The sequence below is a fragment of the Arctopsyche grandis genome, chromosome 2 (assembly GCF_051622035.1).
Source record: "Arctopsyche grandis isolate Sample6627 chromosome 2, ASM5162203v2, whole genome shotgun sequence".
Taxonomy (NCBI): Eukaryota; Metazoa; Arthropoda; class Insecta; order Trichoptera; family Hydropsychidae; genus Arctopsyche; species Arctopsyche grandis.
Genome location: NC_135356.1, coordinates 25,513,968 through 25,533,426, shown reverse-complemented (window position 1 = coordinate 25,533,426; position 19,459 = coordinate 25,513,968). Strand labels below are relative to the sequence as shown.

Below are 19,459 nucleotides of genomic sequence, written 5' to 3'. Positions count from 1 at the left end.
ATTACCCACGCTGCGGTGCAAGTGCCTTGACAGGGTTATCTACGTGAAAAATAGCGATTGTACCAATTGACAGATGATTTTTCGGTGTGCACGATTGATAGCATTTTTGACATTGATAAAATATATACACAGTTCTATATTAACTGTCGTCAAATATTATATTTTAAAAATTTAATAATATATCAGTTCTTGAAAATTTATTGAAAAAATTCGTTTTTTGTAATTTTATTTGAAAATATCACTGTAAATAATAACCAGTAATTGGATTATTAGTCACATCACGATCGCCCAACAGACAATTTTTGCCATGAAATTCGTGAATACGAAATATTTGCCACTTGAGTTATCGTTAGTATGATAGTTATCATTAGTATGATGGACTTTTCGGCTGCCAGATGATCCGTTATAGAGATTTTAGTGACTTTTAGGACCTCAGCACACTTACCGAACCGTCCGGTGCGGTTCTCCCGTTACGTACACCAGTACGTCTGTTTTCATATAAATGAGTGATAGCCGCCACACTATGCGGACCGCCCGCAAGCCCGTCGTGCAAACCGCAGACCTCTGCGGATGTTTCAATTCCGCATGCGATTGTCAGTCGGTCGTCGGCACGCGCATTCGTGTATATATAGCTTGAGTACGACACGATGTTCTACACCGGTCGATTCATTTTTGAAGTTCAAAGTAGAGTATGCCTTTGGGGCTTGAAAGATAAAAACTACAGTGATAGGACCGCAAAGAGACGAGCATAGGACGAAATTTTTAAAATTGTTACGATCGAGGCGGATTGCGGCTTCCCCCCTCAATGTGTGTGCTGAGGCCCTTAGGCGAGCGCTTTGTGACCAATAATCACCGAACCATATTTATGAAATTTGTATAATACTAACAATATTTGTATGAAATGTACAATGTTTCTGACCAGGACGGCGCATTGGGGTTACCTATTAAACCTTCCTAGTATAAATTAAAGATAAAATAAAAAAAAAACTAATATTCTCATGCAATAAATTCTACGTTCATGCGCAATAGATGACTTCATAATATTCCCCAATGACTTCACATCAGAAAACCACCCTCAACATATACTAAAAGTGAAGTCCCATTGACGACCATACGAGGATCCGAGAAGAGGAGTGCCATGCCCTCCACCCTTCATATAGATACAAATGTACGCTTTAATTTTTCAAATTTAAGTATATTATTCACAGAACATTTTGTTTTGTATATGATTGTTTTAATTACGACCCTTCCAAGTAGATGAACCAAGCTTAATGCAAGATGAAATTGATCACTATCTAGGCCAAAAAGTCATTACAATATTTGACCTAGTGATTTTAACAAAATCTTTTTTATGTACAAGTATTATTTTTTCAAATAGATTAAACAAATATGTATGTAGAACAATGACAAATTCAATTGCTTTGGCACATTTCTTAAAAATTCAAACTTTGAAATTTAGTTAAAACCTCTTGTAATCAAAAACAAAACGTTATTATAAAACAATTAAACAACTAATCATTGTTCTTACATGACTACCTGTCTTTAAGTTGTATGAGAACAATCAGCATTCTATCAATATATCTACTAGTTTAGAATGCAAATTTTTCATTTAGTTTGACAATTTAATTTTTAAGAAGAATAACAAATATTTATATTATAAAAATTGAGGTTTTACAAGATTCATAAAAAAATAAATTGAACCCAAGCTAATTTCTAACCTCTTCTTACTTTCACTTACGATTACTATTATTTTTCAAGGTAAGTAAGAAAATATATAGCCCAGAAAAAGTTTTTATAACCCTGTAAAATGTTCCATCAAACATATTCTAGTTCAATGCTGTTCAATACAATAGATTTTTAATAGATAATTTTAACATTATCTGTAAAATATGCAAATTTATTCTAAAACCAAGACAGTTGAAAAATAAAACAAAAATAAACCTTCCTCAACCTTCTTTATTTATTTTAATAACAGGTTTTTTAATTCACCTGTACGAATGGATTTAAAAATCATTTAATAAAAATGTTACGTATAAAATTAGATATGTTATCAAATAATTGTTTTAGCACATACATACAACAAACATTGAGAGAAAAGATTAATTAATATACCTAGTAAAAATTCATTATTTATATTACTGTATCAATCAGAATTATGATCGGATAAATGCACCCAAGAGAGCCCCATTTTCGAGACATCCAAACTTTCAAAGGGGCTCAAGAAGAACTAACAATAGAATTCTACAAATTTGTATGTTATCCAAGGGTGTTGACCCTTTTGTGAAATTCTATTGCGTGAGTTTTACTTGAACGCCTTCAAAAACTAGGATTTCTTATGACTGCGCCACTATTCAGTGCATCTGGGTGCATTTTTCCGGGAACCAATCAGAATATATTATAATATGTATATAAGAAGGCTTAGTGCCGCTTATAACATCACAAAATTTGTCCTCTCATAAATCCTTAATTGTTCTTATATTTAATAAAATAAACATTGAACATTATATGTATGTACACATACATACATATGTACATATTACATATATCTTAAAATCAATGATTATTCAGGAGATTCAGAAAGCTGTAGGAATGGAAATGTTCCACTGCCGCTCCATATAGAATATGCCCGAGTCGCACCCTAAAAAAATATAGACAATGTGTCAAATAGTTTAAATCAAATTATCTTGCAACATGTCAGACGTGAAATGCAAGCGCATCAAATCCAACAATATAATACCAAGCTTGCAATCAAATGGAAAATTCCATTAATGTATTCGCAACAAAGCAATTTTCGAAATGCCCCGTTGGCAAAAATTGTACATCAAATTTTCTAGACAGTTCGTTACTGTTAAACACCGTTTCATATTAATAATGCCACTAGTATTTACGATAATACTCTACCTCTGTAGTGCATTGACGTTTATGAAATTGTTCCCCTGCAGTTGAATGTTTTTCAGCCGAGCCTAAAAATAATAAGAATTTAAATAATGTTTATTCTATTGGTCTAAATTCGTTGTATGCAGTCTACACTGTCCTATGTACGAACGCATGTAGTTAAATTTGAATGGAAAACACCAAAGTTAACATAATAAACAAACATAATACATGAAAGAAGTATTTATCTGCTTACTAAGTTGTCAGTACATACTGAATTTGATATGAAAATCTTAAATTAATAGTAGAATGTTAGTATAATGTTCAAAACAGTATAAATTAACAACAGGTATACAAATTAATGGAAAAGTTTAGAAGCAGCTTGACTTCAGCATATACATTTTTTATGATTTTCTTTAAATTTAATTAATAAAGTAATGCACAACAGAATAATAGACTGCATACAAGAATAATATCAAAATATACACATAATCCTTCAATGAAAATTAAAACCTTTATGTGTTGTCCGATAAGATAGAAGAAGTATGGCAGTGTCTAAAGAATCTTGCTCTTCAATCCAAACTTTATCTTTAGAATTATATTTGCTGCTGTCGTTCCAATATCCTGAAAAGAATGATCAAATTAAATACACCATTTGATCCACGCAAACCAACAACATAACATTAGTTCAAAATTACCAGGGCTGTTTGAAAGTGGAGGCTGACCTCCGTCCCAGGGAACTGACCATCTTCGGATATTTCCAGAATCATCGGGACGCTCACTCACCTGCAATTTAAATCGGTAAATGAAGTTAATGCCATATCAAAAGAGATAATTTGGGTGATTTTGATCATATCTTTACAATAGTAAAATATTATTTATTAAGTTAATAAGAAAAGCATACTCCATGAGCAGCAACTTCTGACCAACGTCGAAGTTGTGCTGATTGGGCTTGGCGTTGTAATCCTGACATGGAAGGCGAATTTAAACCACGTTGTAAATTACTTGGCGGTATGTTCTTAGATAGAAATTTGGCTTGAATATTTCCTCGCGTTGTATCAGGATATCTGGTATTTCTGTAATTATATTGATATTATTGAATAAAATATTGTAAAATTTTGTCAAGAATGTGAATAAAGTCATGACAAAAGTGGATCTGTAATTTAACTTAACATCAACTATATATTAATGCAATTGTGTATACAGACAACTCGCCGACAGATTTCATGCAACTACTTTTTAATCTGTATATTTATACGGCAGTAAAAAATTTCAAAAAAATATATATAATTTATTGTTTTGTTGAAAGTTACTACATACATATGTATGATTCAAAAGCTCATTGCTTCAAATATTTGAATATATATACATTCCAAAAAGGAGTCAACATAAAAATTAAAGATTAATATTGTGGATCAAACATATTTGCATGAAATACATCAGTGAGTTGTCCCTGCGATAAAAAGCCACCGTGATGAAATGGTCGTGCGATGAAATGTCCGGACACGGTGTGTACATACGGTAAACGGATTATTCCGCAAAAAGCAATCTCACGCAAGTCACTTGAATCTAGATCACGGAACATCTGGCACTCGAGTTCTCGTTAGTACAGTAGTTCGCGTGATGGAATTTCGATCGAGATTATTGGTGACTTGCGCGAGATCGCTTTTTGCAGAATAATCACCGAATCGTATATACATACATATACATTTTTTTTGTAACAAAAACAGATAATTGAGATGTCAAAATCAGAACAATGAATTGAATTTCATACACAAAAAAAATCTATCTAATAAAAATTGAGAATAAAAAAGTATGAGAAAAAATCAGTTTTGAGCACAAAACATCAAAAACGCTCAATTCAACGATTTTATTTATAATTTAATTTAAATTCATAATTTTAATAAAGAAATAGTTAAGTTACAATTTATTAGCGGATTTATTTCAATAAAATTGGAGACTAGTTGACACATACCGTTATTTTATTAATTAAAGAAAATAATAACAAGCTGAAAAGAGGCTAGTAAAAAGGAGTCAGAGTCGTTGAAATGAAATGCTTCGACTCTGCGACTACGACTCTGACTCCACAGCCCTGGTTTTAACCGAAGAGTTAAAATAAAACAACGCTGTAAACATATGTTTCATAATTTTACAAAAGTCGAAAAAAATGTAATAATGGAATAATATAATATCCCAGGATTTTTATTTTGTAGTGTTTGAAACAACAAAACTGCAAAAGGTTAATATATCATGTATTTTATCATAAAGAACATTAATCCATAAATGATTCGATTTCTATTTTGTTCACAATGATGTTTCAGTCATTTTTTTACAACGTTAGTTTCATTTCTATTTTATAGAGATGCTTTTTATATATGAATAAACAGCCATTTTTTTGACCTATGCTTACCTCATATCTAAAAACTTTCCAATAGGACTCTGCGAAGATTCAGAACTGTACGGGGAGTTGGGTATATTGATATTGCGCCCATTAAGAAATTGAGCGAACCGTGAATCTGGACACAGTGAAAAGTTTTGCTGGAGCGGACCGAAAGTGGGGTTTCTCTGGTCGAACTGCAGTGGATCTTTTCCAGCCAAGCCACCGCTTAAGTCCCTTGGGTTGCAATTGTAATTCTCGTTGCATTGATTTTGTGGAAACAAACACAGACTATCTCGGGACTCGCCAACAGTCCGCTCCAAATTGACTTTCGATCCGCTCAGCGACGACTGCAACGAATCGTTTTGCAATGGATATAGACAAGGTATTGAGTTGTCACCGTGACACGACGATGTCAGATTGTGCATCCGAGGATACACACCCGCATGGTCGTCGTGTAAATCCAACTTGTTATAACCGCTGTCGGCGATCATTGCCAGCTTTTCATAGCTCGTCATGCAAAATCGATATTGTAAATTTATAACAGACAGTATATTTTCGATGACCTTTTGCTGTAACGTAAAAGTTATTTATTCTATATATACGACGATATTGTAAACATTATTAATTTTAAATGTAATTACTTGATAGGACTGGTCTACAGTGTAATGTTCTTGATGATTGATGTTAAGGGATTTAAGCGCAGGGAGTGTTTGAGTGTGCACGGCAACGGTAGATTCAAATAGAGCGTGCGTAATGGTTTCCCAATCCTTGATTCCAGGCGATTCTACATTATATAAATCGTTGCCTAGTTTTGTGGGTAATCTGCGCAGACTTCCCGCCAATCGGGCGCTTGCAGCACATAATCCATTTAGCGTCTGAAAGTGTAAAGTGCAATGCTTTAACATATAAAAATCAACATACATACATACATATTTATATAAAATTGAAAGTGTGCTGATATATTTAACCAAATTTTTAATTATCATATCCCATTTAAACCCAATATTATTTCATATTAAAATTGGGTTCATAATAATCACAAAAAATTATTAATGACTAATTGCTGCTTTTAAATATATGTACATTATTAAGATGATTTCATTACTCGATAAAGTATGTACATATATTTATTTTATTTTATTTATAGAAAAATCAACAGACAACGGGATGTACATAGATATGTATAAAAAAACAAATAGTAAATATATAATATATGTAACATCCGAGTCCAATAATAGATTTTTACAAAAATGAAAAAGATAAATATAAGGAAAACAAATTAAAAAGTAAAGAATAAAGGCATGACAAAATATGTAGAACATTGCATAATTAAACTATAGTATTAAAATATTGGGAAAAGGTTATAAAATAGAATATAAGAAGAAATTGAAATTTACAAATATTAAACAAATGAAAAAGGTAAATACAAAATAAACAAATGAAAAGGAAAATAATAAAAGCTATAATATGATTAAATAGCACATTACATAACTAAACTAAAGTATAAAAATATTGGAAATATTGGAAAAATAGAATAGGAGAAGAAATGAATCAATCGGTCAAGATTCTCTTGATGTTAGACCTGAATTGATGTAGGGAAATACCAAATAGATCAACCTCATTCAGCTCTCCGTTAAACATACGAAAAACGCGCTGCAGATAAAAATATTTTTGGGAATTAGTATTGAAAGGATCAAGTGAAAAGAGTGCAACGCGTCTAGAGTACCGAACTGGGATTCTGAAATTAACCTTATTCAGTAAATCAGAACAATCAAGGAAACCATTTATGAGCTTAAAGAAGAATATAGCATCAGTATGTCGTCGCCTGACAGAAAGATTGTTAAAAGAAAGGATTTTTAAAATGTCGGAAACAGTAGAATGGGTATAGGTAGGAAAAAGGTAGCGTGAGGATTTAATAAATTTAAGTTGAACTTTCTCAATACAATTAATATGGGATAAATAAAAAGGTGACCAGATAATTGAGGCAAATTCAAGGTGAGACCTTACAAAGGAAAAATAAAGTAATTTAAGTACATAAGGATCATTAAAGGGTTTTGTTGAGTGGAGTAGGAATCCAAGAGATTTAAATGCTTTGTTAGTAATAAAAGAAATATGTTCAGAGAAATCTAGTTTATTATTGAGTATTACACCAAGATCCTTAATAGAAGATGACGTGTTAAGGATTGAATGATTTAATTGATAGTGATTGGTAATAATTGACTTATTTCTAGTGAAATTTAAAATAGAGCATTTTTCTAGATTAATAAAAAGATCATATATACATATGTAACTTTAATTATATTACGAAGCGAATTATTTTACAAGAATTTTTCTTTTTAAATTAAAAAAAAATATTTTTCATCAGTAAAAATTAATTTTAAAATATCAGGAAATTACTATAATAAGACCCATTACCAATCTAAGTTTATTAAATTGTAAAATAGAAAATGATCAGTAGATCAGTAGTTACTAAAATAGATATAAGATGTATTGTGAACATAATTTCGTAATAATAAAAAGCATTTAAAAATCAAAAATCAATCTAAGTTTATTGAATAGTTGATGAAAAAACATATATTCATAAATTTCAATATAGTTCTGCGTAACGGAACAAGCCCACATAAATTTGTGAAATTTGAAATATCGTAATAATTGTTTACGAAAAACAAAATTTATGAACTAGCCATTATATTGTATGAAAACAATTCATGAATTGACATTACTCGTGTGGATCAAACACTACACCCCAATACACATGTGTATACATATAAATTCGCACGCAATACCAAAACATGTGGAGTATCGTTCACACATGCGATACGCTTATGCAAAATGGTAATATTAACATTCAAATATTGCAGTGCAAAATGCAAAACGCTAGCGAATCCTATTGTGAACCAAACCTGCAAGTAGTTTAACCAAGAGTTTGAACAATCATTGTCAACTAAACCGGAAACGTCAGAATAGATGGAGGCGAATGATTCGTCTGGATCGATGGAGCTGAGGCGATTTTTATTATCACTCATTTCGTTTTATGAATCAAAATTGACTCTGCACAAAACGCCGATAAACTGTCAAACTAAACGTCAAACTGCTTGGTCTAGCGCTTGACGACACAAAATTGTGCAAATTTATTTATCGCCAGTATCAATTATTTATATGGTAAATCACGTTGGCCAATCTTATGTAAAAATATATGTATTATGTATTTTAATTCAAAGGAAAACTGTAGTTTTATCCCTACTAGCATTTAACGGTAATGTTTTGAAAAAAAAATCCACCCATTGGCAAAGTTCAAATTCTAGAACAATGGTATAGGTGAAATTATTATTGTTGCGTAGAGACGGGGGGAGGTTAATAATTCAAGTGAAATCTCAAAGTCAGCTTACAGTATTTATACTACGACTCGAGAGATCCAGACGGGACGGCCGCTGACTAACGAATGTCCGGTCCACCATGTGCACCTCCTTTAAAAGGCAGAGCACGCAGTAGTCCGAACAGCTCTGACATTCCCCATATACGCCATTTCCCACGTAAGTATATTTTTACATACCTCCTTTACGTTTCACTTACGATTACAATTCAGGAAAAAGTTTGCCTCTTAACCGATCGTTTAAATACTTTGCCATACTGCTCATTTTGGTCATCAATATAAGTAAATGGATCCTCCGCCATTACGATAGTATCCATATCGTTTAAGAAGCTTTTCAAATCTGCCCGGAGAGATACTCGGTGACGTTTACCGTTGATGTTTGTTTATTAGTTTTAAACATAGATGGCTAATAATAATAAAATAATAATTTTATATACAAATTATAGAAGAGGTATGTTTTTAAAAAACTTTTTTTTACTTGTTAAATATGATACTAGTCTATTTTTCAAATTTCTCTGTGTTACATTCAAAGCTGAAGTCGGAGTTATGGATATTTGGCTAGAGTCGGAGTCGTTAAAAATTTACATGAATTTGGCTTTGATTTTGCGTTTAAATCACTTAAACGCAAAATGGTAATTGGATTGCGATCGCCCAAAAGACAAATTTTGCCATGAAAATCGCGAATACGGAATATTTGGCATCGTACTGACGATAACCATCTCATTAGTAAGATGGTTATCGTCAGTACGATGGATTTTTCGGCTGCCAGATGTTCCGTTATAGAGAATTTAGTGAATTTAGGGCGAGCGCTTTGTCACCAATAATCACCAAACCCCCAAAAATATCCGGTCTCCGTCACGGACCCGAATGTGAAACGCCCGAAAACGCAAATATCGGAAGGCAAAGATCGAAAATCGAAAGATCTTTGCCTTCTTTGCCTTTTTTAAGTATGTAAAAATAATCAAGAATACTACCCGCTACGCCTTTCCAGGTAGCATTGCACATGGATCACACTGGAATTTCTGAATTTATAACCATAGCAGAATTTATCGATGGAAATCCCCAACTGATGAGTATTTTAGATTGTGAGGATTACATTTTAAGAACAATGAAGAAGATGCAACTAGTTTTGGAAAAATATATTCATTAATAGACTTCCTTTGTTTAGTATGGGTCTACCTCACGGGATCGAATGTGAAATGCACGAAAAACCAAATATCGAAGGCAAAGATCGAAAATCGAAAGATCAAAAAAAAGGGTGCATGATAAACGGTACATACTCACTTAATTTGCGCGAGCAGGATACAACAGGAACAAGAGGAACAGGCTTTTCCTCCCGTATTAATGTGCGCGCGCAGAATACGGGAGGAAAAGCCTGTTCCTCTTGTTCCTATTGTATCCTGCTCGCGCAAATTAAGTGAGTATATACGTGAGTATGTACCGTTTACCATGCACCCTTTTATTATCTTTCGACTTAAGATCTTTCGATTTTCAATCTTTGCCTTCCGATATTTGCGTTTTCGGGCGTTTCACATTCGGGCTCGTGAGGTAGACCCAAAAAGGTTCGGTGATTACTTGTCACAAATTACTCGTCACAAAGTCACTAAAATCTCTATAACGGAACATCTGGCAGCCGAAAAGTCCATCATACTAACGATAACTATCATAGTAACGAGAACTTGAGTGCCAAATATTGTGTATTCGCGATTTTCATGGCAAAAATTGTCTTTGTGACCACCCCAATGTGACGAATAGTCCAATTACCCCCAAAAATATCATATGTCAGACTCGAACACCACACTGGCAACACCGGGCCGAGAGAATCTCATTTCAGTCGGCTGTGTTAACGCAATTGGGTTGCGGCTGTCATCTCCGCGACATTGTCACTCACATTTTCCTCACCGTAATATCTTAGATATTGATCTTTGAAAAATTCTGCTCAGTATTCGAGACGATACGTTTGCGGCAAATGTCATCTGAGAAGCACTAGTCAGGTTTCAGTAACACAGGTAATTTGCATATTAGCGCTACCGCCGCATTGCCAAGCTTATGGTGTCGCCTTCTGGCATACACTTTGCGTTTAGCAATTCTTCATCCTTGAATCTGAATTGCAAAACTGTCGACTCATTTTGCGCATTTCCATTTTCTTTTCGACGTGCGCGCAATTGTATCAACATCGTGATCAATCCCTTTGTCAATTTTTTGCATGGGATCTTGTATGCAATGTTGACATATTGGCGATTCGTATACGATGTTTATGTATTATATTTTCCAAAGCGGTACCTTTCTTTTGACAACTTTTTCGTTCATACTATCATCATTTATTATTATAAAATATACACATCAAAATAAGGTACCGTTTTTTTTTTTACTTTTCTGTATTTCATATATGTGTATGTGTAATTGTTTAGAAAGTGTCCAAAATGAAATGTATCGTACCTCATATAATGCCTTACATATAAAAATATATCAGTACTGTAGAGTCAGTGTCGGAGACGTGAAGTCGTAGCTTTTTAACTGGAGTTGGGAGTCACCCAATGTCTATTGGTACAATCCGAGACGCATTATTTCTATCTTTGTTTTTTCCCCTATTTAAGTCGAATTAGGGAGAGACCTGATATTTAACAAATCTCTACATTTTATTATTGTATTTATTCAAAACTATAAAATATTGAAAGAATAAAAGTTTAATTAAAATTTAATTATTTACTTCTATATATATATATATATATGTACATACATATATATGCATCCTGTATTAGTACTACAGAGATATTCGAAAATTATCCCAATGGGCAAAACATGGGAATGAAATCGGAAAAAAAATTAACATTTTTAAATCATAGACAAATTGTAGGAAAATGTCCGAATCAAAGTCGTGTTTTTTTAACAACTCCGAAATATATACTCATAAATTCGCTGAATAAGTATAAAAATGAGGATTTGGAGTTACAGCTTTAATGTTTGACAATTTTTATTCGCAATTTATTAAAATAAATCGTCCCAGATGGCGACTAATATCGTTACCTTATATCAGTGGCGTATCGAGAATAAATGGCGCCCGGGTCAAGCATTTTTTTCCATCTCTTTTTCCCCCTTCCCTCCTTTTGCCATATATTTCGACCAATAAGAAACAAACACAATACATATGTAATTATATAGGTTCCCGGAAAGATGCACTAAATTGCACTGAATAGTAGCGCAGTCTCGAGGAGTCATAACTTTCAAAGGCGCTCTAAAAGATCTAGAAAGTACATATGAGTAGCTCAAAATACAGTAAATTATAAGAATATCTGTATATTATTAAGCGTTCAGCGCCATATTATTGCTTTCAATACAAAATCTAGAAAGACTGCATGTTATTAGACAAACGGATTGCAAAGAACACTCTAAAACTTTAATGTTTTTGGCGACTAATTCATCACCCGCTCACTTTGTAATTTCTGAAGTGAACTTCCATATGTTTATTATTTAGACTTATCAATCGTAAAATAGGTTGATGAAGTTGCAGATATCGAATCATTACTCATGTAAATTAATTATATGTCAATGGGCAATACATTATTTGCTTATTTATTACACTGCGATATCTTTTCCTGTAAGATCTATAGCAATATATGCATAAACATCAAATTTTTTTTTTTTTTTCTCAGCTTATCTTCGTTTTATTCGATTTCGTAAGATACAGTTTATTTAATTTACCTTTTTGTAGTTAAACAAGCGTTTAATTACAACTTTGTATCACGACCACTATTGCAACATATTAAATTTCAATGGAATTTCTGAGAAATCCTATATTATATACGTATATACACATGTATATGTATATCAAAAAATATACATACATTTATACAAATTGTATACCCATGTGTGCCAAATATTTGCCTAGTTTCTTTCCATTGAGTAAAGTTCAATAATGAGACATTGTACTGGTTAAGGTTGAAAATCGCTGCTTTAATGTATGTTTATCGATTGGGAACACTACTATCAAATGCAATAAATATTTAGCACATTCGTACCTTGAGTATAATGCCAGAAACCGAAATAGAACAAGAAATATAAAAAAAAATCGACAAGTCTCGCTCCCGACCGGATATCTTCAATGTATGTACATTATTTTATCGTTCTTGTGCGCATTTAGATTTGTTATTGCGAAATTCTGCTCTGAAAATGCAAATATGTCCTTGATTTAATTCAATTCAACCGCATAAATGTGATTGTATTACCATCGTATTGATTTTTATTTAAGTTGACCAGCTCGAAAGTCTCCATGATTTGATCTCAATATACAAAAATGGCTGCAAATAAAACTACCAACAGTTTCAATTTCAAAATCGTCCTGCTCGGCGAGGGGTGTGTTGGAAAGACGTCGTTGTTACTCCGCTACATCGAGGATAAGTTCAACGACAAACACATGACTACAATTCAGGTTGTTACTTATAATATTAATTGTAACACACTCGAGTTGTAGTGGTTTTAAGTTTTTCTTTCATCCATAGGCGTCTTTTTTGAATAAAAAAATTAACGTGCAAGGCAAGCACATAAACCTATCAATCTGGGATACAGCGGGACAAGAACGGTTTCACGCTCTAGGTCCTATATATTATAGGACTTCTAATGGTGCCATCCTAGTTTACGATATAACAGATGAAGATTCATTCCAGAAGGTAATATATAATATGTTTATACTTTTTTGTTTATTAAATTATTGTAATTCTTATGTTTTCTTGTTTTCGAAGGTGAAAAATTGGGTGAAAGAATTGAAAAAGGTGCTAGGATCCGACATATGTTTGATTATTACCGGAAACAAAATTGATCTAGAAAAAGAGCGTAATGTTACAGTAGAGGAAGCTGAAAGGTTTGTTTGCATTTTACTCTTTTCTGTATCATTTTTGCACTAAGTGAATCTAGAACTGTGTACGATATACATATTTTGCTGCACAACCGTCTTGTTCTCCAACGAAAGAGTCTCTCAGACTATATTCTTTGGGGGAGGGGGGGGGGGTGGTAGCCTCATATTGAGGCTTTAAAGGTCGAATTATTTGACCTTTAAAGCGGGCTTTAATTGATGTATATATTGTTGCGTAGGGGTGGGTTCAGGATCCAAATAAAGGGCCAAAGTCGCTTCACAGCATTTATTCAACGATTCAAGAGGTCCACACGTAACCACTGCTCACTCTAGAATAAACTAATCTACCGTGTGTACCTCCTTATAGAGGACAAGTTGCCCATTGCAGCTTCCCCGATCCATTAATGTGTCTATTGTATAGGTACTTAAAGGTCTACTTTGATTAGTCACTGTTTACGCACGCCCTCGCCCAGGTCAGTGAGAACTCCAGCGTTCCTCTGGCTCTATCAACTCTATCCTTTGTTCGGGCACTTACTGAGTCCCGTTAGCCTAATCCGGGGTCTCTATTATTCACCCACGAATGCACTTAGACAGTGGATACCCTCTCTCATGTTCCCACGTTACAATATGTATATGAAATTTTGAGATAAATAAGCGAGTGTTAAAACCGATCAATACACAGACGACCTTATGTATGTATGTACATTAGGCCAGAGCGAAAAATGCGAATTTTGGATTTTCATTGATGGACCTAGTGGAAAACATTTTGGCCTCCTTATATTTGATAAAATTCGTGATTTTTGTAGGTGTTTTTTGTGTTCTAACTAAAGATATATACATATATACCCAAGAAAGGTCTCAACGACTTTTATTTTCAAAATAATCACGGAAACTTGAAAAAAGTGACGATTTTCTGAAAAGAACGCTTCTCCCATACAAATACCCACGCTTTGTATGGGGACTTTCGGGCGAAACGGTGACTTTGGATTCTCATAAACAGCCAAAACTAATCATAAATGACTCATTTACACTGAAATAGATTACTATTAACTGTTTTATTTATTTTTTAAATAAATGAAAAATCTAAATTATTCCCAAAAAAGATATATGAAAAAATTTAAAATATTCGTCGAGACAAAACGAGTGGTCGGAGACACAGGATGTTGTTTAAATTCAATGATTTTTTTTATTTAACGTTCCCTTGATACGACCAAAGTTTTCCAATGGGTCCATCAATGAAAATTCAAAATTCGCATTTTTCGCTTTGGTCTAATGTACATACTTAGATTATTGAATAAGTTATAAGGTTTTATATTTAGGTACTAGCACTATGTAGTGCCAAGAAAAATCCATATTAGTAAAAATGACATCATTGTTTCCATTATATAAGAATACGTCAATTGACTTCTTTCATTTAGTCTTACCATCTACAATCTGTACGGATTTTTAATTTATTAATTTGACACTTGTATGTATTCATTTACATGATATCGTTACTTCATTAAATATAATAAATTAATACAAGACTATAAATTGTACATATGTATATAGGGGCCTCCAGACATGTTATTCCTTATCTACGAACAATATTTGAAATCCGATCTACATATGTATGTACATTTATTATGCAGTTTCGAATCTGACTTTGATATCAGTGTGTCTACTACATAATGTATCGGAATATAAATGCATCGTCTATATCATCGTCATATGTTATGGTGTTTTTTTCTTTGACAGATATGCAGAATCTGTCGGCGCTTTGCATTTTCATACGTCGGCGAAGTTAAATCATGGCATAGAGGAATTATTTTTAGAACTCGCCAAGCAAATGATCAAACGGGCACAATCGGCCGAACAAGAGGCGAGCAAACAAAGCAGGGTAGTTGTGGTGGAAGACGAATTAAAACCTAAGCAGAGTTGCTGTGGCACATCCTAGATTATTTTCCAATTTTGAGATTTGATCACGTGCATACCGACTCGTCATTCGCTATATTAGACTGTTTAGTTTTCATTTTTTTAACAACTAAGATGTATTTTTTTATTACTATGTCCGATCAGTAGACAAAAAGCAATCTGCTGTCAATCAAACAAACAGTACTATGTTTGTAAAATATAATACAATTATAAAACAATACATATTTACAATCATAAGGTGTTACATATTATATAAACACTGAAATACTTGTAAATAAGATTGTTTCTTTTTTTTTTAATTTTCTTTATTACTTTATTATGTTGTGATGTATAAATTCTATTAATAATAAATATCATAAAATTTTGTGATTATATTTGTGTTTCATTTTGATTGGTTTATGTTTGTGGAAAACATATTGAAGCGATGATTTGTTCCTGATGAAACTCTTGTCATTTGAAAAAAAAAGGATCTAACTCACATTAATACTACCATAACTCTGTAAATGCTTTTATAAAATGTCGCCTACTATTTTTTTGGTTCGGTGATTACTAGTCAAATGTGGACTGGTCACAGGACAACCGGTCGCTCTAGATCGGTCACACTAAAATTTTTGGGTGTGACTAGTTTTCTTATGACCAGTTTTAGGGTGTGACCAGTTTTAGTGTGACGGGTGACCACGTGTGACCGATCTAGAGCGACCAGTTGTCCTGTGACCGGTTCACATTTGAATAGTAGTCCGTTTACCATTTTTTTAAGTTTCTTATATGGTGAAGTTTCAAAAAATTCGTGTCAGTTAGATCCTTTTTGCACAATTTAGTGTGTAAAATACAAATATGTATTTTTCGACTTTTTAATATAACTTTTATATTTTGTTCACTATTCAATATCAGTAGCTAGGCGTCACCTAGTTAAAAATATTCAATGTGGTCATTTCAACATGTTATTTATTACACAGGTGAATATGAAGGTTACCAAATATATCTCTTAATAATAATTATTCGAAATATCTATTGTATTTCATAAAAAAGAATCTCTGAAAGATAATATGTAGGTATGTATGTATGTATGTACATTTCGAAATAGTGTTTGAGATGAGTTGAATCAAAACTTTCAAGATTTCTGTTCTGTATTTTATTTCTAAATCACAAAACGAAACATACAAAAAAAATAAGAAAAGCAGGATCAACTGTAACAATAACCATTATCAATGCATACAAACAGAGATATCAGAATGTGAAACAACGATAATAAAATATTTAGATAACATTTCATTTGCCGCTTTGACTATTCATATACATAAAGACAATGCAGATAAATTCCAACACACGATCTCAAAATCGCATTCTCAATCGCCGACATGAAAAATATTTCACACCGATAGATTTTTTACATAACCTCAAAATTAAAAACATACATATTTATATGCTTAACGTTTTGACTCGGGACTAGAATTTGGCATCAAAACCGAATCATTTCTTATTTTATTACTCCATTCAATATAAACATAAATTTTAGTACATAAGAAAATAAATGCAATACTAATTCTTTGCTCTTTACAATTATTCACTATTGTTGATTGATAAATAAAAATGATGAGGTATGTTTTATTATAATATACACCACAAAAACATTTCAACAAGAAACTTCATCTAATCAGTGTTAGTGTAGCTTCAGAATGTCAGACGAGTGCTGAATATATTCTTTTCTCTGTTTGTATGCTTTCTAATATTAAATTCTAGTGCCGTCGCTGGTTACATATGATGAGAGCGAATTGGCACAAGTGTCCCGCGGCAGTCTCACGTAAAACAGACAATACAAAGTAAATAATAGAATACTGGTACGTATGGAACGTTGATAACGTCAATTAAAATAAATAAGGAATCGCCATTGCAATACACGTTATGTATGCTTTGAACTGACACGACGAACGAGTTCAATTGACTACATTCAAATAAAGCTTGCGTATTATACAATTAACACTAACTAAAGAGAACTACTGCATTTGGATGATGACACACTATGTATGTAAGTATTTGTAAGGCACAATGGTCATTCGCAAGTGATTAATATATATATTATGTATATGTGGTGATTATTATGACTATAGCCCAAGTCGTTTCGGTGAACCGGAGAGTAATAAAATCATTTGTATATAAAAAAGTAGCATCCACCGATTAATTAAGTTGATCAGGTACTTAATTAATGAAATACATCCCTACTTTGAAGAAAAACCTATAGAAAATTTCAACTGCCACTTCCATTTGACGGATCTTCATGAAATTCAAAAAAATATGAAAAAGCTCAAGAGTAAAAGTACATGGGAGTTAGAACTTTCGGATGGTTTAAAACATTGAAATTTACAACTATAAATATTTCAGTATCTGATACTAAGTTTCAGTGTGATAGGATTAACAGTGTTTAAATTATCTTCAAAATCCACGGCACAAATGGTTTTTTAATTAAAAACCATAAAAGTGTGATCATACTATGATCATGTAGTACAAATCAATCGAATTTGCTCACGATCACAATACTTCATCTACTGATAGTATTGTAAATAGGTTTTTGAGATATTTTTCCTATTATGCTGTACATTAACATTACAATAATATAATACTATATGATTTCTAATAAAATAAAATTAAAATTGTAAAATAGAAAATGATCAGTAGATCAGTAGCTATTAAAATAGATATAAGATGTATTGCGAACATAATTTAGTAATAATAAAAAGCATTTAAGTCAAGAAAAAAAAACTACTGATAGTGTTCAGTTCGATTTGTCCATGAACATACTAGTTTGTTCATACACGAACTATAGATGCTAAAAGTCAAAAGCTATTTTCAATTAGATTCCCGCCAGGAGTCAAAATTTTTGAGCTATCGGAGCATTTAAAATGGGAAATCCTGGAGAAACCGCATTAATAAGCTGATATAATTCCAATTTCTGATGATTTTTATAACATTTTAGCTCAGGGTATGCGTACATAGATAGAACAGACGATTAATAATATTTATTTTATTTAATAATATTTAAAACAGAACAAATAATAAAGTACATAACAAAAGACCAATTATAGGTTTCCGCTGGTAATAATAAACTAAAGCTATACACGTGATCATACATGAAATTTCAAATAAACATAAGAAAAAACATAGAAATTGAATTAAAAGATTATTCAAAAAATTATTTAACCATTGCTCGCCTTGCTTGCTCATGCGTACTATCAAAAATATCAAGGTTATGATCTCTCGCTAATCGAATAAAGGTTTTATTTGCTCGCCACATAAAAGAGTTTTGTCTATAATTAGAGCTCGCATACGGAATTGCAATTGACGATCTGCTCGGTATTTTTAAATATATTTTAGATAGGAGTAACGGACAATCGATTAAGCCAGATAATAATTTCATAAGATATGTAATATCTGCTATTTCTCTTCTATGCTGGAGCGGAAGAATGTGATGATTTTTACATAAATTTAAGTAATTATTGGAATGATATGTGCATAATAGTTTGTGCATGATCAGTTTGTTTATCAATTTTTTCTTTTATATATTCCAATGTTGGCCACGTGGGCTATATTTGGATGTAAAGATTTTTCTAGTATTATCCTATTGACCTATTTTTTAATATAGATGCAGTTGCATTGATGTTTAATATACTAGATCCGCCCTCACGCTTTATACTGTACTCCCTTTTGGCGCATGCACAGTTTCTCTCAGTAGGTAGGTAGGTAGGTACCGCTGCGTCGTAGGGAAAAAAACCTTTTTTTTTCCCAACTTCCCCGCTAGTTAAACCCCCCGCACCCCTCAGTTACTGAAGACAAGATATCCGACCAAAATCACACGTCAGGGCCCATCTATGTGTATTATATATCTATGTGCAGTTGACTATTATATTAAATATTTTAGACAAGATCCATAGTTGCCATTTTCTCTTTGTCATGGTGGTTTATATAATACCTACTTTTGTATTTAGCCTTGCACTTACATTTAACGACATCGGTCTGTCCGTCCGTAGTAGACATTAGTTTCTGTTTTTAATTATTCGTCTCATTTGAGAGTATT

The 19,459-nt window shown here is 32.5% G+C and overlaps 2 protein-coding genes across 2 annotated transcripts; one reads left to right on the top strand and one right to left on the bottom strand.

Annotated features, from left to right (window-relative positions):
* Nucleotides 1-1,937: 1,937 nt before the first annotated feature.
* LOC143922454 (uncharacterized) lies at nt 1,938-8,394 on the bottom strand. The gene is made up of 8 exons (XM_077445692.1): nt 8,158-8,394; nt 5,896-6,129; nt 5,285-5,823; nt 3,779-3,950; nt 3,573-3,660; nt 3,388-3,498; nt 2,902-2,963; nt 1,938-2,638 (listed from the first exon to the last, which is right to left on the bottom strand). Exons 1-8 carry the CDS (start codon nt 8,278-8,280, stop codon nt 2,561-2,563), a joined length of 1,407 nt encoding a protein of 468 aa, XP_077301818.1. The 5' UTR covers nt 8,281-8,394; the 3' UTR covers nt 1,938-2,560.
* Nucleotides 8,395-10,274: 1,880 nt separating this feature from the next.
* On the top strand, nt 10,275-15,762 carry LOC143922453 (ras-related protein Rab-21-like). The gene is made up of 5 exons (XM_077445691.1): nt 10,275-10,636; nt 12,877-13,056; nt 13,127-13,294; nt 13,367-13,485; nt 15,214-15,762. The coding sequence occupies exons 2-5, from the start codon at nt 12,922-12,924 to the stop codon at nt 15,410-15,412; spliced, it is 621 nt and encodes a 206-aa protein (XP_077301817.1). The 5' UTR covers nt 10,275-10,636; nt 12,877-12,921; the 3' UTR covers nt 15,413-15,762.
* The last annotated feature ends 3,697 nt before the right edge of the window (nt 15,763-19,459 follow it).